The sequence below is a fragment of the Pseudopodoces humilis genome, chromosome 1, assembly GCF_049639895.1.
Source record: "Pseudopodoces humilis isolate 2021_Gansu_Grassland_sample_001 chromosome 1, ASM4963989v1, whole genome shotgun sequence".
Taxonomy (NCBI): Eukaryota; Metazoa; Chordata; class Aves; order Passeriformes; family Paridae; genus Pseudopodoces; species Pseudopodoces humilis.
In genome coordinates this window covers 127,544,002-127,566,950 of record NC_142200.1, presented here as the reverse complement: position 1 = coordinate 127,566,950, position 22,949 = coordinate 127,544,002, and the positions used below count along the sequence as shown (strand labels likewise).

Sequence of the window (22,949 nt, the reverse complement as noted above, 5' to 3'; positions counted from 1 at the left end):
TAAAATATAATTGCAGTTGCATTTTCCTCTTTTGGCATGGGTGCATCTTTCAGTTCTGTTAAAGTTTGATTGACATATTAGTTTATTTGTCCTTGACAATATGCATTAGGTTTATCATTAAGGGATTTGTACTTCTTTTTATTCAGTCACTTAGTGGAATAGAGGTGAGAATTGACAGGGAGTGGATATTCATTTTCATGCAAAGTCAGAGAAGCATTAAGTGATTATGCTTCCTTTCCTTCAAATGTCAACACTTACTATAGTTTAAAGCACCTGTTATCCTTTACTAATAACTGGTTTCCTTTTAAACTGACACTTTAATATTGTACATGAATTTCATGGAATTACCGTGGAAATGTGATGTGATCCAAGAAATCAGCATTCCAGTTTTGGCTGTCTTTTTAATCTTTTTTTTCACTTGAGCCACATTTGTGCAGTTACAGCCCACGCCCCAGAGAGGCTCCCGGACTCGCTGGGGCAGTCCTCCATGAGCAGATCTTTAAATGGTAACGCTTTCAGTGCCCATTGCTAAAGAACTGGAGGGAAGGGGGCCAGGCTAATGGCTCAAGGGAGCTATTAGGTCCTTTCTCTTTGTCCCCTGACTCTGACTTTATGCCTCGTGGAGGAGTTGTGGTGGTTAAAACTTTGCATTGGCCCTGAGAGCCCTGTCTGCAGAAAATGCTACAGTGCATAATTGTGTAAATGGGCTGTGCTGTGGGGCTGGATGTGTCCAGGAGTGAAGGCTGACACTCACAAAGGTGCTTGGCCATTCACACAGGTGCAGGACCTTACATACAGTGAGAGAGTTCATGAGAAGAGCTGAGCACAGGAATATGCCTGGGCCTTGACTATAAAATCAGTGTTTCTGGGCTGGGTCCGAACTGGAGAGCATGGGGATTGCTGCTAAATTTCCAGGTTTTCTGTTGTGCCTGCACCAAGTTCAACAGCAGTCTGAGGAACTGTACAAGTCCTCTTTTCCAACACTCTGGTCTCAGCAGAAAGGACAGCCTCATTGTGGGATTCTGGCTAATGCAGGTGTTGCTGCTGTTTTTAGATGCCCATAGATCAGAGTGGGAGAAGGCTAATGTGTGGAAGCTCCAAGGAGGTAGAGATAGTTAAGCAGAGTGGGGAGGGTCCTGTGGACCTCTAGTGGGCCAAGGGCTGCCAAAATCCTAGTTTAGAGGGCTTTGTACCTCTTGGAATAGAATGTAGGACCTTAAGCCACATCACTGAAATGATACTTCATTTCATTTCAATGAAATTTCATTCTTGAACCTGAAGTAAGTAGGAAAGGGCCAGTTTTATTCAGGATATTGATACATGTTGTTCTACGGTCAGCTTTTGTGTTAGTTGAAAAAATTTGCACCTAATGAGTGAGAAGCAGAAAATTTCCATCATTGTCCTTTGAAAATTCTTTCAAATATCCTTGTAAAGACTGGTCTTACCATCCATTTAGGGAAAAATACTGATACTGATATATACATTATAAATTATCTAAGTTATAGATTACCTGAAAGTATCAACATTAATTTCAAATTGTACCTAAGCAGAACAGCATATGAATATCTCCACACATATAATTGCTGGAGCCGATTATATGTGAAATAATTCCTAGAGCTGATTATATATTAAATAATTTTTTCTGTTTTCTTCTGGCTTAACTCAGGCTGATCTACAACAGAAGAAGGAGCCAGCTCAGGAAGATTCTGACCTAGACCGTAAAAGAAGAGAGACAGAAGCTTTGTTACAGAGCATTGGTATATCCCCAGAACCACCTCTAGGTATTTAAGAGAAGCACACTGTAAAGCATTCAGCTCTGCCACAACTAATGCTTTATTTCTACCAAAGCATGCTTGGCTTTTTTGATTTTTGGCTGTATTAGTGAAGTGAACTCTTCTGTTTGAATGCCTGCCATACCATTCACATATACAAGCTCATGGCATTTTGAGTACTTGTCATTGCCTAAAACATCTGTTTCATTTCTTCAAGAATTTTTTATTAACATAATGCAGGTTGGTTTTGTATATCAGCAGTGATTTCTTTTCTGATGGACTGTTTTATCTTCTCACTCAAAAATATAAGTGCTGTACTTCATTAGCCCCAAGTTTTGTTCTAAAAATTCAAATTAAGTATTTGTAAGGAAGGAGGAGCATAGTCATGTGAGAACTCCCACTGAGTTTCTTTTAAAATTAAGCAAAACTGAAGAAGAAAAATTTTAAAAACCCCAAATCTCAAATGGAAAAACACTTATCAAGAGACATTATTGTAGATTTTTTTTTCTGGTTTCGTGTGCTTGACCTCTTTTTTGGTTTTGATGTTTCAGTTCTAGAACCTGAAGTATTCAGTACAGTGTCTGAGTATGGGTTACCTTGATTAAGAGCTGCCTCATTTATTGAATGATCCTAAAGCGAGAAATTCCCCTTCTCCTTTCTTTTCTCTTTTCCCTTTTCCCTTTTCCCTTTTCCCTTTTCCCTTTTCCCTTTTCCCTTTTCCCTTTTCCCTTTTCCCTTTTCCCTTTTTTCCCTTTTTTCCCTTTTCCCTTTTCCCTTTTTTCCCTTTTCCCTTTTCCCTTTTCCCTTCCCTGTTCCCTTTTCCCTTCCCTTCTCCCTCAAATTTGGGATCACTTTCACTATTTTAGCTGAAATCTTGGCCTCTCTGGAGCCACCAAGCCTTTTTATTTAGTTTATTGTGACTGAATCTAGGATTTTACTCCTAGTTATTCTTGCCAGTAATATATGGGAGAAACTTCAAATTTGACAAAATATTGAAGTTTTGGTTTAGGCATTTTACATTTACAGATGCCTGAGTAAATATCCAAGTAGGTAGTGACATTCTGAATTGGAATTTGAATTAATTACTTGCATCAACTAACATTATTGAGAAAAGTTACTATTTTTATAAGTTATGGTTGAATGACTGAAGCTTTTAGATACCACTTCTCAGAAGAATTGTCTGACAAGTAATGGTTAGGTTATTTTTATCTATAATAAAATATGTTTTTAAAATGATACAATTTTACAAAAGCAAGGTTCAAGATAAAATCAGATACATTTTTAATGTATAACATTTTAAATAGTCATTTTTATGTAAGAATGAGTATATGTGTCCTTATAATTTTATTAACAAAACACATATATTCACGTTGCGAGTTATCAGTTTTTATCAGTTACTTTTTTTGTGTTTGATACTGCCAAAAGAGTATGTAAATTCACGTGTAAGATGTGATTCCTTTTAGTTAAAAATAATATTTTTTTCTCTTTTTTTACATACACTCACAATTAATGTACAAAGGAGTCTAACTGCACCTTTGCACGATGCCAGGTCTCACTGTGAATATGGAATATGCAAACAACCAGACATACCTGTAACCTGCCAAAGGGCTGTCACGAAGATGAATTCACTTTTCATGCTGCAGTCATTTCTGTGACAGTCTCTAGGGAGAACCTGCATTAAATGTTTGACCACATGGAAAATCCAAATCTCTTGACAGGTCTGTCATTATACATTGTGAAACATAACAAAGTATTCTAAAGTTTTACTCTGTTAAATCTATAAAAGAAAATGCACATGATTTAAACCAAATGGAAACTTTGCTTTTGCACTAAACCCTCTTTTTGTGTTTTATTCAATGTGGCTGCTTTGAAGAATACTTACTTTAAATCTTGACTGGAGCTATCTCCTAATTTTTAATATTTTTGAGAAACCATTTTAAAAGAAATCAGGATATTTTTACTCTTTTATTTATTATTTCTTTGCTGAAGAGCTTTAACTTGGGCTGACCTTGAGCTATGAACTTCCTTTCCTGTTTCAGGAAACAAAATTGCCTTTGCATGAAATATGCTTCAAAAGCCCTGGCAAGGCAAAGAGAAAATAATTTCAAGTGCTTGGGCAAATAGTGTGTAAACCAAGGGAAACTTTTCCTTGTGTGTTGAAATCATGTCCCACCCAAAATGGAAATTTTTCTATGACCTACATTACTTAAGAAAACAATCACCAAGTAAACTAATGTGTATTCTCAGCATCTTTGGGAAATGATTTTAACTTAGCTGCATTTCCTTATTTAGCTTTTATTTTTTTATGTCATTTCCACACTGCAGCCTTAGAGCATATCTAATGGACACTGGCTTTTGATTTAAAATCAGAATTTGAAAAGTATGCTTGTTCTGTTGCCTACTTGACTTTACCAGAAGAGTTCACTTAGTTTTTTGACAAGACAAGCCCCTAATATTTCTTCATACCTTTAAAATCTTTTGCAAGTCAGCTTCAAACCAGACTCAAGAAAACAAGTGCTGTTTTATTTCCACAGGTTAGCTTCTCCATTGATTAGCTGTAGATTCCCATTGGGCTTTCAGTCCTGTCTAAATACTTGTCAGTTTTAACACTTCCAGAAGACTTAAAATTCACTTGACTCTCTTCCTTTTCTTTTTCTTTCCTTCCTTATTTGCTTTCACCATTTCAAACTCTCCTACTCATTCATCCACTATCATTTTGGTCCATTGGTTTTGATTTGTCTGACACTGCTCTTCATCAGTGCAGTCGCTGCATGTGTTAACATGGGATACCTGTTATTTTCATTATTTAGTCCCAACCCCTATGTCTCCCTCTTCGAAATCAGTGAGCACACCCAGTGACGCAGGCAGCCAGGACTCAGGGGATCTGGGACCCATAGGAAGGTAAGACACAGAGTTAACAGACTTGAATAAATGTGAGGTTTTTTTCACTTTGTTCTTACTTCCCCCTTTTTTCCTTGTCTGCTGTAAATAAGAGCATGCAGTATTGAATGTGTACTTTTGTTTCTGCATTGTCCACTGGGTGTTACCCAGTAAGAGCGGTCTCAGATCTGAGGCAAGTAAATGCATGCAGCAAATGGATCTTAAGCTCTGAGCCCCAAACCTTATAGTGAAAGCAAGAGATTAATTTACACTTTTAAAATGGCCTACAGAAAGCTGTCATGCTGTTCGGAAATACATAAAAAAAAAGGGAGATGTGCTCAGAGGTAAAACCTGTTATTCATGTTGAGTTATCTTTGTTCACATAATCAGTCCCCTTGGAATTCCTCCTCATGCAACACCAGGTTGCCTCAGGTTCCTGAGGCTGACTGCTCATTGCAGTGTGTGCCACTGAAAGGGGCAGAGAAGAGCTCGGACAGGAACAGGCTGAAACATCCCAGGACCCACTGGCAGTTCTGTCTTGGAAACTCTGGATATGGGAGAGTTTAATGAATAATGGATGGGAAACAGCTCTGCTCTTGTTGTAAAGTGGAATGTGTGTGAGGGATGGAAACAAGAGTAATCTTCTTATTTTTGTTTCCATGGGAGAAATAAAAAATGAAGTGGCAATCCAAAAATAATTCCTTCTCTGGAACAGAAAATAAAGGAGAACATGAGGATGCTGTACAAGCAGCTATACTGTATATTTTGGGAAAAAATAAAAGATGTAAAAATGGAACCTAATAGTTCCTTTTGTATCACACTAAATCAAGATAGAGCTGAGCTGCCAGCTCATCCAATTCTGTGAGCCAAGACTTTGCTAATGGCTTGAAAGCAGCGTGTTTGCTTTCTGTAGTTAACAGTGCTCATACCTCTACAGACACAGACTGCAATGTGACAGAGCTTCAGGTCACCAGATTTCACGCCACACCAGCCTTCTGCTTAGAAAAATCACACTTCCATAAGCAGAGAGTTTGTAGTGTCCCCTTCAGCCAGATGCAAACACTCTCCCTTTTGATGTGGATGCTGCACAGCTGCTATTAAATCAGCTCAGCCCCGCTCCCAGGACTACCCTCTAGAAGAAATGGAGCTTGTTAAGTGAAAAGACCTAGCCTGTAAGATGTAGCAGTTTAAAACACAGAAAATAGTGTAATTCTGCCTTAATAAGTAAATGCAGTACATTTCCACAAGACAAAATTCTCTGAGTAGAACAAAAAACCTTTTTAAGCAAAGTATAGCCTGCTGTTCAGGATGAAGCTATTTACCGCAGTCCTGCATGAAGCTCTGACAAAGCTGGGTGGAGACTTCTAAATTCCTGCTTTTCCTCTGAACCCTAATGGTGTAACTGTTTTACTATTAAGGTAAAAAAAGGCTCTTGGAAGAATTTATTTGGCTGTTACCCACTTTGGCTCTCTGTCAGCAACACGCAATGAAAGCACATGACCACGTGTCCTTTCAGAGGAGAATGGAGTTTGTCCCCTTCTTCCGAGCTCATGACATTCTGCATTGTGAGCTTTCATTTTGGAGCCATTTTCCGGCTTCTTGAGGCCGTACTAGGAATTCAGTGGGAATCCTAAGACCTTGCTTGTAGTCTCCCAGTTTGCTTGGCATATTCTTAGGTATTGAAAGGGCTGTGCTGTGCGCCAGGAAGGCTGCTTGCAGATCTTTGCCTGGAGCGATTGGTCTGTGGTAATGGAAATACGATAATGTCTGGTCCAGGCCCTGGGGAATGTGTGTAAGCAGTGGTTTTATTGAGTGGCAGTTAGTTGAATTAGTGTCACTGGGTGCAGGTAGATGTGCTCAGCGTCCCTGTGAACAGGTGCACTTAAGCCTGCATGTGTGATAGAGTGGTCAGACTTGGCGAGGAAGATGTTGATAGAACTGTCATCATAGTGGGTAAACAGGATGAAACCACCTCAGCTGTTTTCTCTGAGAAGTGCACAGACCTCTCATCTAACTTATTTTATTAAACTTATTTTACTACATATATTGTTGCCTGTTGATCTGTATAGACAAGGTTATCCTGCTTCATTTTAATTTATTTTTCCTTTTCACTTTCTGTGATAGAGGGGGCACTCCTGCTGGATCCCCTGTCATGCCATCACGCTTATTAAATCACTCACTTTTCTGTACTAGGCTGAGCTCAGGCTTTAGAGGAGAGCAGATTAGTTTCAAAGCTACTAATGCCCCAATCTCAGTGATCACAGCTTGTCTGTTGTTGCTGCTGCTAACTGCTGCAGGAATAATGAGCTCACACAGCCTGGCAGAAATCCTGCGGGCAGTCTGGTTACTCATTGCTGAAGTGTTCCCTGGAGGAAGTTGATGGATATTAAAGAAAAAAACTTAAAAATAAAAAAGCGAAGTGAAGTCACAGATTTTGGCTCGTTACAGGAGAGAGGCACTGTTGAAAGCTTTGAAGAATGCAGGAGATCTTCATATGTTCCTGTAAGAGGGAACATATTTTGGTACAGAACTAGGTTGTGTTCATACTTCTTTGAGTTGCTGATACTTCTGGTAGTTGTCAGACTTAATCTGTTGGTCCCAATATCACCAAATATATCTGAGATATGCTTTGATCAGCAAGCATCTGTGATTTCTTATATCAAAGTGAATGTAGTTCAGCCAGAAACAGAGATTTATGACATCTGTTTTTCAGGAAAGAAAATTGATAAACTGAGAGTCTGAACACTGCTTAATTGTAGTCCTGGAACCACAGATCTCACTCAGTCTTACTTTGCAAGATGAAAACTGATTAGTAACTTGCTCACCAAGTTTAATAGATACATAGGAGCAAACAGGCTCCTGCAGCAGAAAAGGTGAAAGCAGCAAGGTATTTGGTACTGAAGTTGGAGAAATATAAAACAGAAAAAATTCAACAGTGAGACAGATTCACTGCTAAAACAATTTACCTAAAGAGTCTGTGGGATCTTCTATCAGTGGTCATTTCTTGTCCAGGATAACGTGCCTGGCAAACAGGCAGACAATAGGTCAAACAACAATTCATTCATAAAAGTTGTACAGCCCTTTTGTTGCACAGGAAGAAAAGCTGCATGGCCACAATAGTCACTTCTGCCATGCAACCTACAGACTAGTAGTGCTGCTATCCTTCAGGACCATTGTCCATTATCTCCAGCACAATAGCCAGAGCAGTGTTGTCTTCTCTCTGATTCACTGTATTAGAAGAGGAGGTGTGGACTTTGTAATAGAGGAACCATTTCTATCTTCGGCATCCCAGGTTTCTATGGGTTATTTTTTTGGCTGATTAATCTTTAGTACCATTTTCCTATTTGTCATAACCTTTTCACTGGGGAAAACATTAGGTTTGAGCAGCATTCCAGATTCCCTCTGAGCCATGACGGCAACTGTAAGAATAAGCAGATGTTAGATGTATAACTGTTCTAGAAACTGCTGACTGAATGTTTTCAGTTGGACAGGAGAGCCAAATTCATATTTTTTTTTTTTTGTGATCTTGGGGATCATATCTGGGTAGCCAGATGTGTGTTACACTTTGATTCTGGTGCTGTTCTTAGTTACCAGGCTACACTGAACAATTCACAGGAGTTGTTGCTCAGAGAACTACTTACCTGTCTCCACATTGCTTTACACATCCCATTTTGCTTTTCTGGATGCCTGTGTTGCTTGTGCAACACAGATAGGATGGAAAAATGACATAGCCTGAGCAGATATCCATCTCTGAATAGATGGGTCATTGGTTCACAGAGCTTTCTTATATGATGTTGTCAGACATGACTCATTTTCCGTAAGACAGTATTGCAGGATTGCATGGAGATTCTCCTTGTAATAGAGTATGCTTGGCTCTTTCAGGATAGGTGTTTTGGTTTGTTTAGCATTTTGTAAGCATTTTGATGATTCCCTATGTCCTCTTGCTGATGGTCAGCTTATGCACACACAGACATGCACAACTTCAGTGTAGATTTGAATGCATATGAAGACAAGGGCTGAGGTAAAGACATTTGCTGAGAGCTCCTGTGCTGTAGCATAGTGTGAAACACAAATCTGTTTCTACTAAAATAAAACTCCTTTGTAATGACTATGTACATCTCCCTGGATACTCTGAACTTTTACTACCCCAGTGTGCTAGAGAGGATGCTAACTAATATAATTGAGCCACAATGAAACATGCCCATGGAGAGGTAGGTTCTGCTGCTCAGCATACCTTAGGCATTTGTAATTCTCGTCTTTGCAGCACTCACACGTGAATTTTGGGTTTGTTGTCTGAGGAAGTGCACAAGGACAGACCTTGTACAGTGCCTCAGAGACAGGCAGTGCAGTGTAAGGTTTTGTGGGCTGAGCAGCTCCCTAGAAAGATCTCGTATCCTGGCTCAGGCAGGGTCCATCTGCCCTTTGCATGTCAACCCAGTATAAGATAGCAGAAATACGTCTGTGCTGGGAGGAGGTGCTGCTGTGGCTGGGCAGCCTTCAGGGCTCACACCAGCCTGCATTGGTGTGTGTGCCTGTGTCACCTACAGAGGCTCCTGTGCTCACCTGGCATGTGGCATGCTGGGAGGAGTTTCTTTTGGGGACCAAGGGGTGATTTAACTCTGTGGCCCAATCTGCCCTGTATCCTTCACTGCTCCTATGTGTTCCTGGCTGGTAACAACCTCCATGTGCTCAGATAGCTTCACTATCCTCCAGTAGTAGGCTTGCACAGTAGCATCTCATTTATTGTGAATTGTGTGTGTGTGTGTGTGCCCAGTGGAGTCCCATGTGTGCAGCACTTCCTGCTGTGCATTGGGGAACATGAGAATCCCATCAGGCTGGGTGTAAGGTTTCCTACCTGCCATCTGCTCAGTGAACAGCAGCAGGCTCAGCTGTCTTGGGTGTGTAAAGGTTAATGGTTGCCCTCCCTTCTGCAAGAATTTTATGTGTGTTCTTTTGCTTTCTAACTTGTGTATTTTGCTGTGCATAGGTTTAGGTAGATGATTATTTTGTGGGCTCACATAAAGACAAAAACATTAATCTTCTGGTGGCTTCTTCCAGAGGATGGTTATTTCAAAATGGTGCTTTATCTGTTGTAAAATAATGTAAGCTGGATTATTTTGTGCTGTTTCTCTCATAGCCCATTGGACTGTGCTGTGGATTTGTTTGGCTACAGCTACTCATTCTGTAGTTATTGTCCTTATTTGGATTAGGGTACAATGTAGTACTTGGTTTAAATGGTTCATATGTGATTTATGTTGTTGTTCCTTTGATATCACAGGTTTTGTGATAAGTTTTATGCACTGAAATCAATTAACTAACTTCAGTGTATGAAGCATACTTGCAGTAAAGCAGGGGTAGCCCTTCTTTGGACGAAGCTCTAAATATTTAATGAAAGATCCTGTGAGAATGCGTTTGAGCATTAGGTAGCAAAGAAAACAAAAGATAAAGGGAAACTGAATTTCTCAAAGAGATTTTGTAGCAGTAACACGCTGGAAAAGTTAGATCACTCTGGAATCCTGATTGTCTCACCATCACCAGTTTTTTTTATTCTGCATAAAATACATAAATGAGCAATCCTAGAAATAGAACAGCTGTCTACAATGCTGGAGCACTTTTCTCTGAGGAGCAGTATCCCCTTTGGCTTTGGCTCATGGCATGATATTTTTGTCCACTAGATCAGTTCATCTTGCAGTCACTGTGACCTCTGAATGTTCCCAGTTGTATTCCAGAGAATATAATAGCAGCTGTCACATTAGGTTGGATGTCCTTACTGATAAAGAGTCAAGAGCATGTCTTCTTCTCTCTCATTCTGTTTTGAAGTTTGCTGACAGTCTGCATTTGTGTATATTTTCATCAGATATAATCCTGTGTTCCTTCCATCTACCATGGCCACTTTGAGCCATTTTGTTATAAAAAGAAATACACTAGAATGTGTTTTCTTTCAATGTGTTGATGTTCACTCCAAAATTGTATTGGCCCAGTGCAGGATATGATTCCAGTTCTTTTTCTCTGCAGCATATTGTTTACTCATTTTTGTAAAGGTAATAGGTGTTCTGATTTATAATGCAGTATCTAAACACACACACACACCAGTCTTGTGTTAATCCCACATTACTTCATGTCTGACTGTCAAACACAAACATTTCATGCTTTTCAGATACACAGTCAAAAGGAAAGAGATAGCTCTGGAGTATCTGGGCACCAAATGAGTCAAAGCATGTCATTATTTTATAGTTTTGTATTTAATCTTGTTCCCTGTCAGTAAAAAAAAAAAAAAAAAAGCTATCTTTACTCCAGTGTGTTCCTACTACATAATATTTAAAATCAGAAAGATGCTTTTTGTTTGATGATCTCTCATGAGTACATCTACATGCCATCAAAGTGTTTGGGTTCTGTCTGTTTTTCCTGAAAAATCAGGCTTGGCTACTCAGCTTTAATTTTCAAACAGCTTCTTAACTGGAACAGTAATATAACACATCAACAAGCTGAAGAAAGGGTATTAGAATGCCATTCTCTCTATTAAGTGTCTACTTTTGTATTTAATTAGACAGAAAAAGAAGGCAAATGAAGTTAGATTCTGGTCTCTAATTTGTGCAGGAAGGTTGTATTATTGTAGCAGATGACCTTTAATCATCCATACAGCATATTTCCTATGTTCTCTTTAGCTGTAGAAAGCATCTCTCACAGACATTAGCTAAACCATGTTTTCTGTAAGACCTGCTAAAACCACTGCCAACAGAACCGCACTGCCTCGGGCTTAGCTACTTTATCATTAAGCAAATGCATTTGACAGGTTCTTTGCCATGATGCTGTTTCATCACTGCCACTCAGCTTTGCATTACCAGCATTCCATTGTGTTACCACATTCAGAAATGACAGGGATCCTTCTTCACTTGTTCCAGGACAAGTGGGCCTGTGATGTATTGCCTCAGGAGCAGCAGCTGTAACAGTTATTGGTAGTGGATTATTTTCTTTATGGTGCTTCTTTGTAAGATCAATTTATATGTACAAAATGCTTTCTAAATGGCTGCTTTAGTGGCATACTTATTTAATAAATGGGCTGAGCCAAAGGGAAGTACAGAACAATCTAAAGACTCTAAGGGAGCTACAGGAAAGACTGAGGGAAAACTACTTCATGGCAAACTATGCTTGCATGGTGTTTTATTCAGACAAAGAAGGATTGTAACCCTAGGGACTGTTGTGTAGTCTTTCACAGTGCAGAGTCAAGAGAATTTTTCTGCTTGGTGGCTAGAGATAAATCGGATAGCCTGTGGGATGCTGTGTTGTCACTCTGTTTTGGTGGGGCTTAGTATGGGGTGTGCGCCATTACATGGTAGGACAGAAATTGATAACACCCAGCTGTTACATTTTTTCCCATTAAACTACCACAACTCTGTTGTCAGGATTGCTTGGCACACATTTCATTTCCAGTTTCCAGCAGACTTAGAGGCCAAATCATGCCTTAAGCCTTCTGTGAAGCAGTGACAGTGCCACCTCCTCCCCTTGCCAGGGGGGACCCCTGGCTGTCCCTGCTGTCTTTGGCCTAGGAACTCTGCTGCTTTTTAAAGTGAAGCTGCCATCTCCCACACTTCCCAGCATCAGCCTGATTACAGGATAGCAGTGGGTGACTGTGTTGGGCTGTTTGCACATCGCAGCTTGCCCTGCATAGATTAGGATGCAAGGCTGGGGGATGGCAGATCTCTTACACTGTTTTCCCTCCTTTTCTCCCTGCACAAGAACCACAATCCTTCTCCTTTACATTCAATGAATATTTAGCCCTAGATATCTAAAGCCTCTCCCTGCCAGTTTTTTGGGGTTTTTTTAGCCGATAGACAGAAGCAGTCACCTTAGGGATTGATATTTGGCAGTCGCTTTCAAGTGTCTGTTATATCTGACCTAGAAAGTAGGGAGTGTTTTTTGGTGTGTGCCAGTTACAAAGTCTGAATGGTCCATATTAATTAGAATCATCTGCAATCCTTTTAGCATGTGAGCCTCTGGCATCATTAAGGATTTTCATGCTTTCCTTCCTAAAGGATTGATAGAGTTCAGTCCTCCAGATCTTTGATTATTTTTCTCATTAGCAAGCATCTCCATGCTATAAATCAAAGGAGAAGGAAAGATTGCCATTCCCAGGGTGCTTCGTAAAATGCCTTAGAAACCTGAACCCCAGCTGCATCCAGAAGAAAATAAAATTAATGTATAAAGCCCCACTTAACCATTTAGGTTATCAGCCCAGCTATAGTTAGTTCTCTTTAGTTATTTACAGGCATATCATCATATATTGTCAGACAATCAGATGATTTTCGGGACTAAAACCCTAATCGTCTTAAAACAAAACAAGTTACTTGCTAAGGCTAGCTCAGCTTAAACAGTTCTCTTGCACTGAATTTCATCTTGATTTAATTAAACTGTGCAAGATCACCTCCTATCTTAAACTCATACAGTTTGTGCATATTGATGTTTTCTCCTTCTCTAGCTTATTAAAAAGACTTTAGGAAATTTTCATTCACAATTTTATGTTTTATCTGGAAAAGTAAAAAGGTTCAATGAGTAACTATTTTGGTAATGAAATTTTCACGATTTTTCTTCAAACGTGTAATGTGGGAATTGCTACCACAAGTGAGATACTGCTATTTTTATTTTATTTTATTTTTTTCCCCAAGGAGTTTTGAAACAGTCTAAGTATGCCATGTAAAATTTTCCATAAGCAGAACCTATGAAAATGAATGGCTTTCCGTTTAAAACTGATTTTGATTCATAAATTTTAGATGCACTTATTTACTTTAATGGTTCAAACTCAGAAAATAATTTCTGAGCTGTTCTATTAAAAGCCAGATCATTGGGTCATGAGAACTTCTGACATTTTGACTGTTAGTGTGAAAAATTTTTGATAACTCTCATACAGTGATTTCTTGTTTCAGCTCTAATTGTAACAAAAATCTCATCCCCTTTTGGAATGATTTTTCTTTTTCTACCACAAAGTAAATGATATAAAGGATGGGAAACACTATCTCTTCTTCCATCTAGCAGTTACTGGATTGTAATATCAAAGCAAAATGAAAAAATTGCTGAAATCTTACACATTCTTCTTCAGATGAATAATAGCAGACCTAAATGTTGTAGGTTCCAACCTTGGTGTTACCTCTTTGAGTCCTCTGCAAGTTTATGGATTGCCTTTCCTAGATTTGACTATTAAATATTTTTTTGACTTTTATGCAATTGTACCCAAAGCCCCTTGAAGTTTATGAGGAAACTTTCCTCATATGCATATCCATGGAGTCTGGATCAAAGACTCCTATTGTGAGTACTGCAGCTCCTTTCAAGCATTTGCACGAGCTGATAGCATGTAAAACTTCTCCTGCCAAGTTCTTTCTTTACATTTGTGATCATTTGAGTTCTGTTTTGCTACGCAGACTTACTCTTGGTATGAAAGCCAAGACAAAAATAGTTTGAAAAAAGAATTTTCAGGGTTTGCTAAGGGAATAAAACAACTTGTGCCATGCCTCTGAACCTGTTTTTTATTACTGCACTTTCAAAATGACCATTTTGGTATCTGGCTCTCAGAGTAAATCTGTGTCAGCTCTAACTATTTGACCTTCTGTCCTCACAGATCCAGCCTGCTGCCTACAGTGACCCTCCTGGTAAACCAGCATAAATTTGCAGACTAAGATTTCTGTGGCTATAGAATGTAAAGTGTGAATATGATATTGCCAGGAGATCTGTAATGCAGACCCGAATCAAAAGGACAGACTTCAAATACAGCAGCTAAGTTCAGCAGATTGGATGAATTAAATTTCTGATTTAATTAGTCAAATTCTGTGAAATGGAAAACAGCAAGGTGTTGGTCCTGTGATATGGCCTTATTATTGCAGGCTTGCCAGAATTGTTCATCCTGATTTAAAACTCAAATGGTTTTTGAAAACTATGAAATCCATTCTATAGAATAACCTTAATTCAAGAAGAATTTTGACATAGACGTGTGTTTTAAGTATTATTTGTCTGTGATTTTTACATAAATATACCTTAAAAAAAACCCCATATTTTAAACTCATGCCATTCTGAAAAGGGTTCTTATGGTTCCCAGGCAGCTAAAAGATAGTGCTGTGCTCTCAAGGAGGTCAGAGTTGCTCTTTTTATTGGTGAAGACTGGAAGTCAGAGGTGTCAGCCTGCTTGGAAGTGTAAATGCAAAGCCAAGCAAAACCTTCTGGCTGTGCTCCAGCAGCAGCGCCAAACTCCTTGTTCTCTGAATGTATTAAGGCATTTTATTTTATGATTAGCAGTAGCAGCCCAGTTCTGAACACAAGAACACACAGTGAAGCCAGAGCAGACTTCTGCTCTACGAGCACAAGTGAGGGTGGTGTTGAGAGGCACAAATCCTGCCCAACTGCTGATAGCCATCTTGCTTCAGAAAACAAGTAGCACAAGGAAGGTATTTTCTTTTTGCCAATCCTTTCACAGTGGAACAGATCTGCAAAACAGAGTAAAACAAAACAGATGGCAGCAGAATAGTGGCTTAGATGCAAAGCAGCCATTGAGGCAAGTGGTACTTTTCCATCTCTGTCTAGTGATAGTCATACTAGTCATACTAGTCTAACTAGCAGCTTTGAATCTTCTTTTTTGTGTGTGTGTAGTTTGTTTTGGAAATACATTTCAAATGTACAAAAAATATCAGAAAGTGAAAATCACAGTGGAGAGAATTAAAATTATAAAAATGTAGAGTGAAAGGAATAAAAATAAATAGCTTATCTGTACACACATATTTAAACATCTGCAGTAATTTCTCATCAACGGTTTCTTAGTTCAGATTTTCTATTTAATCAGCAGCAAGTTAGGAGCTTTGGAGAAACTGACACAAAAAGTAGGTGGAATTCTTTGAAGTAGCTAAATAATTATGCAGTCTTAAATTCATTCTGGCAATATTCAGACATTTAAAAAAAAAAGTGGTCTAGACACATGATAAATTACACATTGAAACTGCAAATACTACTGGATTGCAACTTGCTAACAGTATTTGGTATCATATTGAAAAAATGCATGCATACACATCTTAGCATTTTATTCTATTGATGATTTTAAAAAAGGTGTCTTATGTCACAGTTGCTGTGCCCAGTATTTTTTAAGGTTATATGAGTTGAGTATAACGTGTTTTTCTATACACCATCACTAGGAAGGTGCAGAGTTCCCAATGTAAGCAATTGTGAATCTTTTGGAAATTGTAATCCAGGGTTAAAATTGTAATTTTAAACATGAGGCTCCTCTTTACATCAAAGTCAGAAGCAAGAATTGTGTTCTCTGCTGTTTTGAGCTTGTTGGTTAGCTCCTTTTTCCTAATTTACTTCTTTTGCTAGTTGCATTTGAAGTTAGAAGAAAAGAAAGCATGAAGCAGACTGAAGCCTGCAGGCTGTCAAGTAGCAGCTGATTGCTTCCTTATCTGTTTCTCAGCAGATGAAAATGAGACTGAACAGTGAAGATACCAACCACCTCTAATACCTATTCACAACTGGAGTCTAAGTTGGGTGCTTGGAACTGCTCCATGGAGCAATCTCCTGCCTTTCTGTTTGTATGGAAAGAGTCCATGGTAATGTTTCCCTGGTGGAGCCCTTCATTTGGGTGCCTGAAGATTGTATAAATACCTTCTGCAACAAGACCCCCTCCCACCACAGATTGGGAGAATGAGGCTAGTCACATTCACATCCATTTAGAAATATTGCTTTGGTAAGCAAAGGTGCCTTGAGACTTCCTAAAGGATAGGTGAGTCCAAATGCTCTGGGTGAGTCCCACCTTCATTTCTGGTCTCTGTGCTTCAGTTTAGTAACAGTCTGTGCTCTTCTTAGTGGATTGGCCTTTGATCACTGAAAAACCCTGGCACAGCCTAATCTGTGGAGTCATGGCACAGTCTGCCACTGAATTTTAGGGTTAGGAGGGCATCACTATTTTCCCATATGAAGGGTCATTTTAGGACACTGTTGTTGCTGCAAGGGGAGATGCTTGGTTTGGGGCCTGTCAGATCTAATGGTGTTTCATTAGGGACACATATGGATATCTCAGTTTAGGAGATACCTCGGGTCTCAGTGCACTGTCAGTACAGTTTTCTCCTGGTCTGGAGAGCACAGCAGCTCTTGGTGACAGGAGATGCCAGAATATGGTGTCTGCTTTCCTCTGTTTCTGCTTGAAGGTGTGATTTGCAATGCTGCAAAGAGGTTTCTGCCCTGCAAAAAGCCCCTGGGAAGGCAGAGTTTCCTGTTATTCATGTGAGGAGCCTCTTTTTCAAAAGCATGGATTTTCAGGCCTGGCTGCTCTTGACCTGGGAAGGGGGAGTGGGGGGAGAAAAGAAATCATGCAGAACACATGTTCTGCAGCATCAGCAACCGATGAGGGAGGATTTGATTTTGGCTTCAGGGAAGCAGAGCCAGAACTAAGCTGTCAGTATGTTGCATATGAAAAGTGTTGGGTTGGGGCACTTACCCAGGGCCAAGTTCTGTTGCAATATGACCATGATTACAGATATTAAGTATCATTTTATGATGGCAGATTACTAAGTATATGTATTGGAACTGATGCCTTACGTGTTTCATACACTACTGCTAAAGCCAGACATAAAGTTGCTTGAATCAGCTGAGAAGCTCTCAGGGATTCCAGACTGTTTTGGTTTGTCAGAATCTATGCTTCATTAATGCATTCTGATGTTGGGAATTTTCCAAAAGGTTTCAAGTGTTTTATTTTGTTTTTAGTTTATTTATTTTAGTCTTTTCCACATTTTTAATCTACATAATTGACATTATGCAATCCGAATAAAATCTTCTGGAGGTAAGGTTACACAGGTCATTGTAACACATGGCAGTGCCTGTTTTTCCATGGTAATAAAAATAATGCTACAGAAAAGGGAATGCTTCTGTTCAAATTCCTCCTACCTTAAATTTTGTAACAGTTCTCTGTCCTTTTAGAACTGTGCTCTGAATATCTTCCTAATGCTTTGGACTTGAATTTAGAAGAGATAAGTGTTGTTTTACCATCTGATCCTTTAGTAAATATATGACATCTGGGCCTCTTCCTCTTGTTGGTTTCTTTCTTCATGTTATTAAAAGATGATGTGTCAAAATTATCTGGTACTTCTTCAGTAGTAAGAGCTGAAACAGCACCAGCATTAATACTGTCCTAAATTTGAGAAAAAATAGGTTATTGAGATGTCTGTCTAAAGGAAGAGAGTGAAAGCAGATCAGTTTAAAGAGAGGTAATAACACTTGTACCTTGTCTTCTGAGTGCGACGTCTAACAGCCCTCATTCCCTTTGTGCTGCTTTAGAACAATCTGTTATTTAGTAATACAGCTTTTTATCCATCAGTGAGCCAGGATCAGCTGAAATGTAAAAGGGGGATGGACCATGACACAGGGCTATTGTTTGCTGCCATGTGGGAGACTGATATAGCACCCGGCTCTGAAACAATGTTGGATAGTTCTGATTAAAAGTGTCAGTGCTGTCTGGGTGCAGGGAACAGACCGATCCAGCTTAGCTCTGACTGTGCTGTTCAGTGAGTTTCCAGGGCTCCTTGCTGTGCCTGTGTCACTCCTTCACCCATGGGAGGAGTCTGCAGAACTGGAGACTGGTAGAGAGCACTACTTTTACCTGCTCGGTCTAGCGCTCCTCTCTGCTCCCCATAAAAATGTTCAACTAAATGTTTTACATCTCTTCTACACAGACCTGTGCCAAAATCCATTGAATCCATTTAGCGGAACCTTGACCAACTTGTGCTCTCTGAAGGGTCCAGAGTGGGAGCAGCTCAGCCTGGCTGCTGGCTCCTAGGCCATGCGCTTGTCCTCAGGGTCTGTGACATTACATTTTCTGCCTCTGTCTCTGGGGGACAAGCTGTTATAGTTTTGTTTAATGAAGAAGTAAGAAAGGAAAAAGAAAAGCAACAACACCTAATCCTTTTCCTCATCAATAGGTGTCTGGAGGAGAAACTCATGCACCAGTTGGAAAAAGATTGGCAACTGCTTTTCTGCTCAGATCCAGTGGCATTTCAAAATCCCCACTGAGGAGAGTCCACAGGAGAACAAGTGTAATTATGTTGCTCATCCACATGATCAAGGAATGTCATATGCAATGTCTGTTCATCACAAACAGATTGGCTTTAATCTTCTAGTCAGGATGACAGCACAGGCTATTCAACATCATTTTTGGGTTGCTAAACCTCAAAGAATCTATTTCTTTCTTTTTTGATGTTATTGCCATGGAAACTGGCTAAATTGCAGGTCCAGATTACATCTTTACTGTTCACTCACTATCATTTTGATTTGATGACATTCTTCAGGTGCCAGGAAGAGACAAAGAACAAATCAGTAGTGTTCCTAGAAACACTGAGTCACTTCCCTGTGCTCTCCAGCCTCTACTACCTGAGTGTAGCCACTTGTGTTCTGTCTCCCAGGGCAAGAGACCTGAAACCTGAAGATTTGTTACCTGCAGCCTCATTTTCTGTGATGGCATTGCTCAGCCAAGCTGGAGAGGACAACTCAGATCACTTCCTCATCAATTTCTCACACCTGTGCAAGTGGTAACACAGGGATGCACAGTGGAGCACAAATCTGGGAAATATGTTGCAGATGCATTAAAACTGTTGAAAACAGATATAATTAGGAGTCAAGGAGTGTCGCCCTGAAAACTCAGCTTCTGAGCTTGCTAACATAGTTTTCTAAGGACTTTCCCAGGAGAGTAACTGTAAACATAGATATGTGTACATTCTTTCTGTTCCACGTCTTGTGATGGGCATCTCTCATGGCCAGTGCAGTGAGAAAGTGTTATCCTGACCATCCAATCCCTGGCCGTGGTAGGAAGCCTATAAATCCTGGTGGGAAAAATAAACTCTGTTCTTTCTTTCACCACACCTCGATCTGTGTCGGTGTGATCTATTCATCTTCAGTGGTAACAAAGGAGAATTGCTATTAAAAGTAGGTATCAGTGTCCAGAGTGGTGAAGGCTGTATGTGAGAACCCAGATAATAAGTACTTACGGGAAGAATGTGTCTCAATACATATCTGCATGTGATGGCCTGAACCATAGGTGTTGCTCTTCTCATATTTTTGGGATTTGAGTGCTGTCCTGAGTGTGGGAAATCTCTAAATTTTTTTTTTTTCAGCATTTTTATCTGGGTACCAGGTAAAGGTGCCCTCTCTTGTGACCTGGCATTCTTGGAGGTGGAACATAAGCATCCTAGTTCTAGAGACCTATTGCAAGCTCTTGCTTTAATCAAATGCTATTGGTGTTCTTTCTGGTGAAAAAGCCTTTACCCCCCTGCAAAACCTGTAGGTTTGAAAGTGAATGTTGGGGGGAGGAAACTAAAATGAATTATGTGTATTTTCTTTTAAGAGTTTGGAAGACCTGGACGTGAATCTATAAGTAGCCCCTAGGCAGCCATAAAATTAGAAACTGGCACTTATAGAAAGGCCTAATATATGCAACTGACCTTGGTGACATTACAAGAGTAATCTTCACACAGATAGCATTTTTAATGGGGTATTTATAATGTATTAGTCATTGATGCCTTTGCCTTGCATCAGCCATTCAGATCTTATGTCCATTTTCTACTGTACTTACACTGCAGTTAAGTTACAAGGGAAAAATCTGTATTGCTGAATTATTTTATCTCTGACCTTTTGTAATACAGTTTAGTTTTGGAGAAGCTTTTCTCTGTCAGTATAATGTCTTTTATCCTGATAAGCATTACTACTCATAAGAGGTTAAGGGAAATGAGTGCCCTTATGTTGCATAAGAAGGCAGCTCTGTATTACAGATTTTCATTCTTTTTGTATGCACAGGGTGTTGAGATTGATTCTTTTTCATTCTGAAATGATGAGAGTGCAGCACATGCCCTTGTCTGTCTCTCCAGAGAGTGAGTTAACACTGGTAATAGAATGGGTGAGTTTACTAAGGACAGGAGGTAGAATAGTTATTTGGCTTTAATAGATCTATTTCTGAACTAATTCAGTAACTTGTTAGTTTCTATGAGTGATTCATTGGCAGAGGTTGCTGTTGTTGCAGAAAGACTTGTGTATATTGACCACAGCTGATTATATGGCTGGTTTTGGCTGAACCTGTTAATATTATGATCTCTATATCCTCAGAATTTGTATTCAGATAAAAATTAGGGGAGTTTTTAATTTTGACAACTATCATTATCCAGCATGTCTTAATGAGGTGAAGCTTGCTTAGTGAAGGAGCACTTTCCTTTGCTCTAGCTTCTGCTAGTGAGAGCAATGCATAATCTAGTATTCATACTACAGGAAAAGGTGCTCAGGAGCCAATCCTGTGTTCTTGATTCTTTCATGGATTCCGGCAGTTTTCTTGCATGTCAGATGTGGCTTTGTGAGTGTGGAAAAATAAAGTAAAATTAAGAGACAGGGAAGGAGCAGGCATTTTTGAAAATGTTGGCCTTGATATGTCAGTTTCTGCATTTTTAAATTGGAGCATTCTGAATATTTCACAAGACCCCTTAAAGCCTCTTGTGAGTGTTTGCAAGGTGTTTTAGAGCTGGTCACATGGGAAACTGCATTGCAGTGCAAGGAGCAACATCTTCACTTCAAACCGCACCTCTGGAACATTTGTGCATTTGGTGATAGCCTCACCTGGCAGCAGTTGACAAAAGATTCTCATAGATCTGATCTTCTCAGATGTATTATTGCCCTCTTCCCCAGGAATCTTATTGGGAGGAAAAGAAGACTTTGTTTGTTTGTCCTAGATGCCCTCAGAGTATGTCAGAGCTGGTATCAGTGTGCCATTTACTGTCACATGCACTATGCGAGGTTCCTGCCCAGAGCAGCGCTGTACAGGATGGGTTACTGCCTAACTCAGAAATGCCTTACCATAAAAACGTAAATAAATTGTGCCTGCAGATTTTACAAATTATTGTGAATCCATCAACCTAAGTTAAAGAGTTAGAATTTTTCAGGAAAAGGAGAAGAAACCCAACCCCATGTTTCGTTAATCAGTATGTGACAGAAAAATCCAGCTTCTTTCCTCTGTTTATTGATAATATGTAGTTTTAGTAAATTGCCTGCTCTGTCTCTGTTTGACCTACAAACCTTGTTTGACATATGGTGGCTGTTGCTTGCACCTGGAGGTTGAATGTACTACGTAGAGCATGTAACTAAGGAGGTGGGGTTTTGTTCATCCTTTCAGTTAATTCTGTGTGTTCTTTTTTTCCCTCCCCTTCATGCTGCACGGCTGATTACCACCCTAGGACCTTGCAATGGGACACAGACCCCTCAGTGCTGCAACTCCAGTCTGACTCTGAACTTGGGTATATGTCAGTTCTTTCTGTTATCATTTCTTTGCAAGAATTATGTTGAAAATGCTTCCTAGTTGAGCTGGTTGTATGTGATTTTCATTTGCTTTTTTTGTCTCAAAAAGACCATAATTTAAGTTTCCTTTTTTCAGTTTCATAAATAAGAAGTGTCAGAAAAGTCAGCTTTGTGGAAAAAAACCCCAACTATTTAAACAAGCTTATGAAAAGATAAATTGCTATTTCTGTTGCTTGAAACACAATACAAATAACTATTTCATTGTGGATGAAATGTTATTGTTGTGGCACACATGTGCATGTGTAGTTACATTGATCTTGTTTGTACCTGTTGATTCAGACTGCTCCCTCTGAATCGTTTGCAAGATACTTTTCCCCCTTCTTTCTGCTGGCTATATTTACACTGTTTCCACATGCAGTAACAAGACTCCTTCTTCCTTAAGAGCTATGTATGTGTTTAAAATTCTGCACTTAAGAATGATCATAGCCCAAGAATAAGTGCCACCTCAGTTGAGTTCAGACCTATGAGGCTTTTTAAAAATTGTAATAGAGCTAAAATTAATATGGAACTTCATTCCCCCATATAAGTGAAAAAAAAAAGAAAGTTAATTTGTAGTAATAATGTAGAAATGCTTGCTTGCAGAGATATTTATGATAGCCTGTTCCTCTGAAAATACCTCAAGTTCTTCAGAGCAGGAGTCATAGGTAAAACCAAATCACTACACTGAAGAATTTGCTCTACAATGAAGTTAGAGTTGCCTGTTTTAAGTCTCCAGGCAAGTGTCTCGTGTTTTCACTTGTTCATGGGCTATTTCATTCATCGTTCTGTAAGAAAAACAACTTCCCTTTAGCTGCTGACTGACTGCTCCCAGCTCCAGTTAGGTGTGTTAGTTCTATTCACCAGGAAAGATCCAGAACTCCTAGGAATGTTTGTAGTTTACACAAAATAAAAAAGTGTGACTTCAAATAGGTCACACTTCTACAACTTTACCTGGGCTGCACCAAA

At 39.5% G+C, this 22,949-nt stretch overlaps 1 protein-coding gene across 5 annotated transcripts in view; it reads left to right on the top strand.

Moving 5' to 3' along the window:
- Positions 1 to 22,949, top strand: part of DYNC1I1 (dynein cytoplasmic 1 intermediate chain 1) — a 201,548-nt gene that overhangs the window by 34,926 nt on the left and 143,673 nt on the right. For 3 of the 5 annotated variants that reach the window (XM_088061816.1, XM_088061814.1, XM_088061810.1), the window contains exons 3-5: positions 1,667 to 1,781; positions 4,532 to 4,673; positions 21,884 to 21,943. In XM_088061816.1, coding sequence (XP_087917942.1) covers positions 1,667 to 1,781; positions 4,532 to 4,673; positions 21,884 to 21,943 — 317 coding nt within the window. The remainder of the gene's footprint in view (positions 1 to 1,666; positions 1,782 to 4,531; positions 4,674 to 21,883; positions 21,944 to 22,949) is intronic. The other 2 variants (XM_014248490.2, XM_014248488.2) reach the window with 2 other exon arrangements.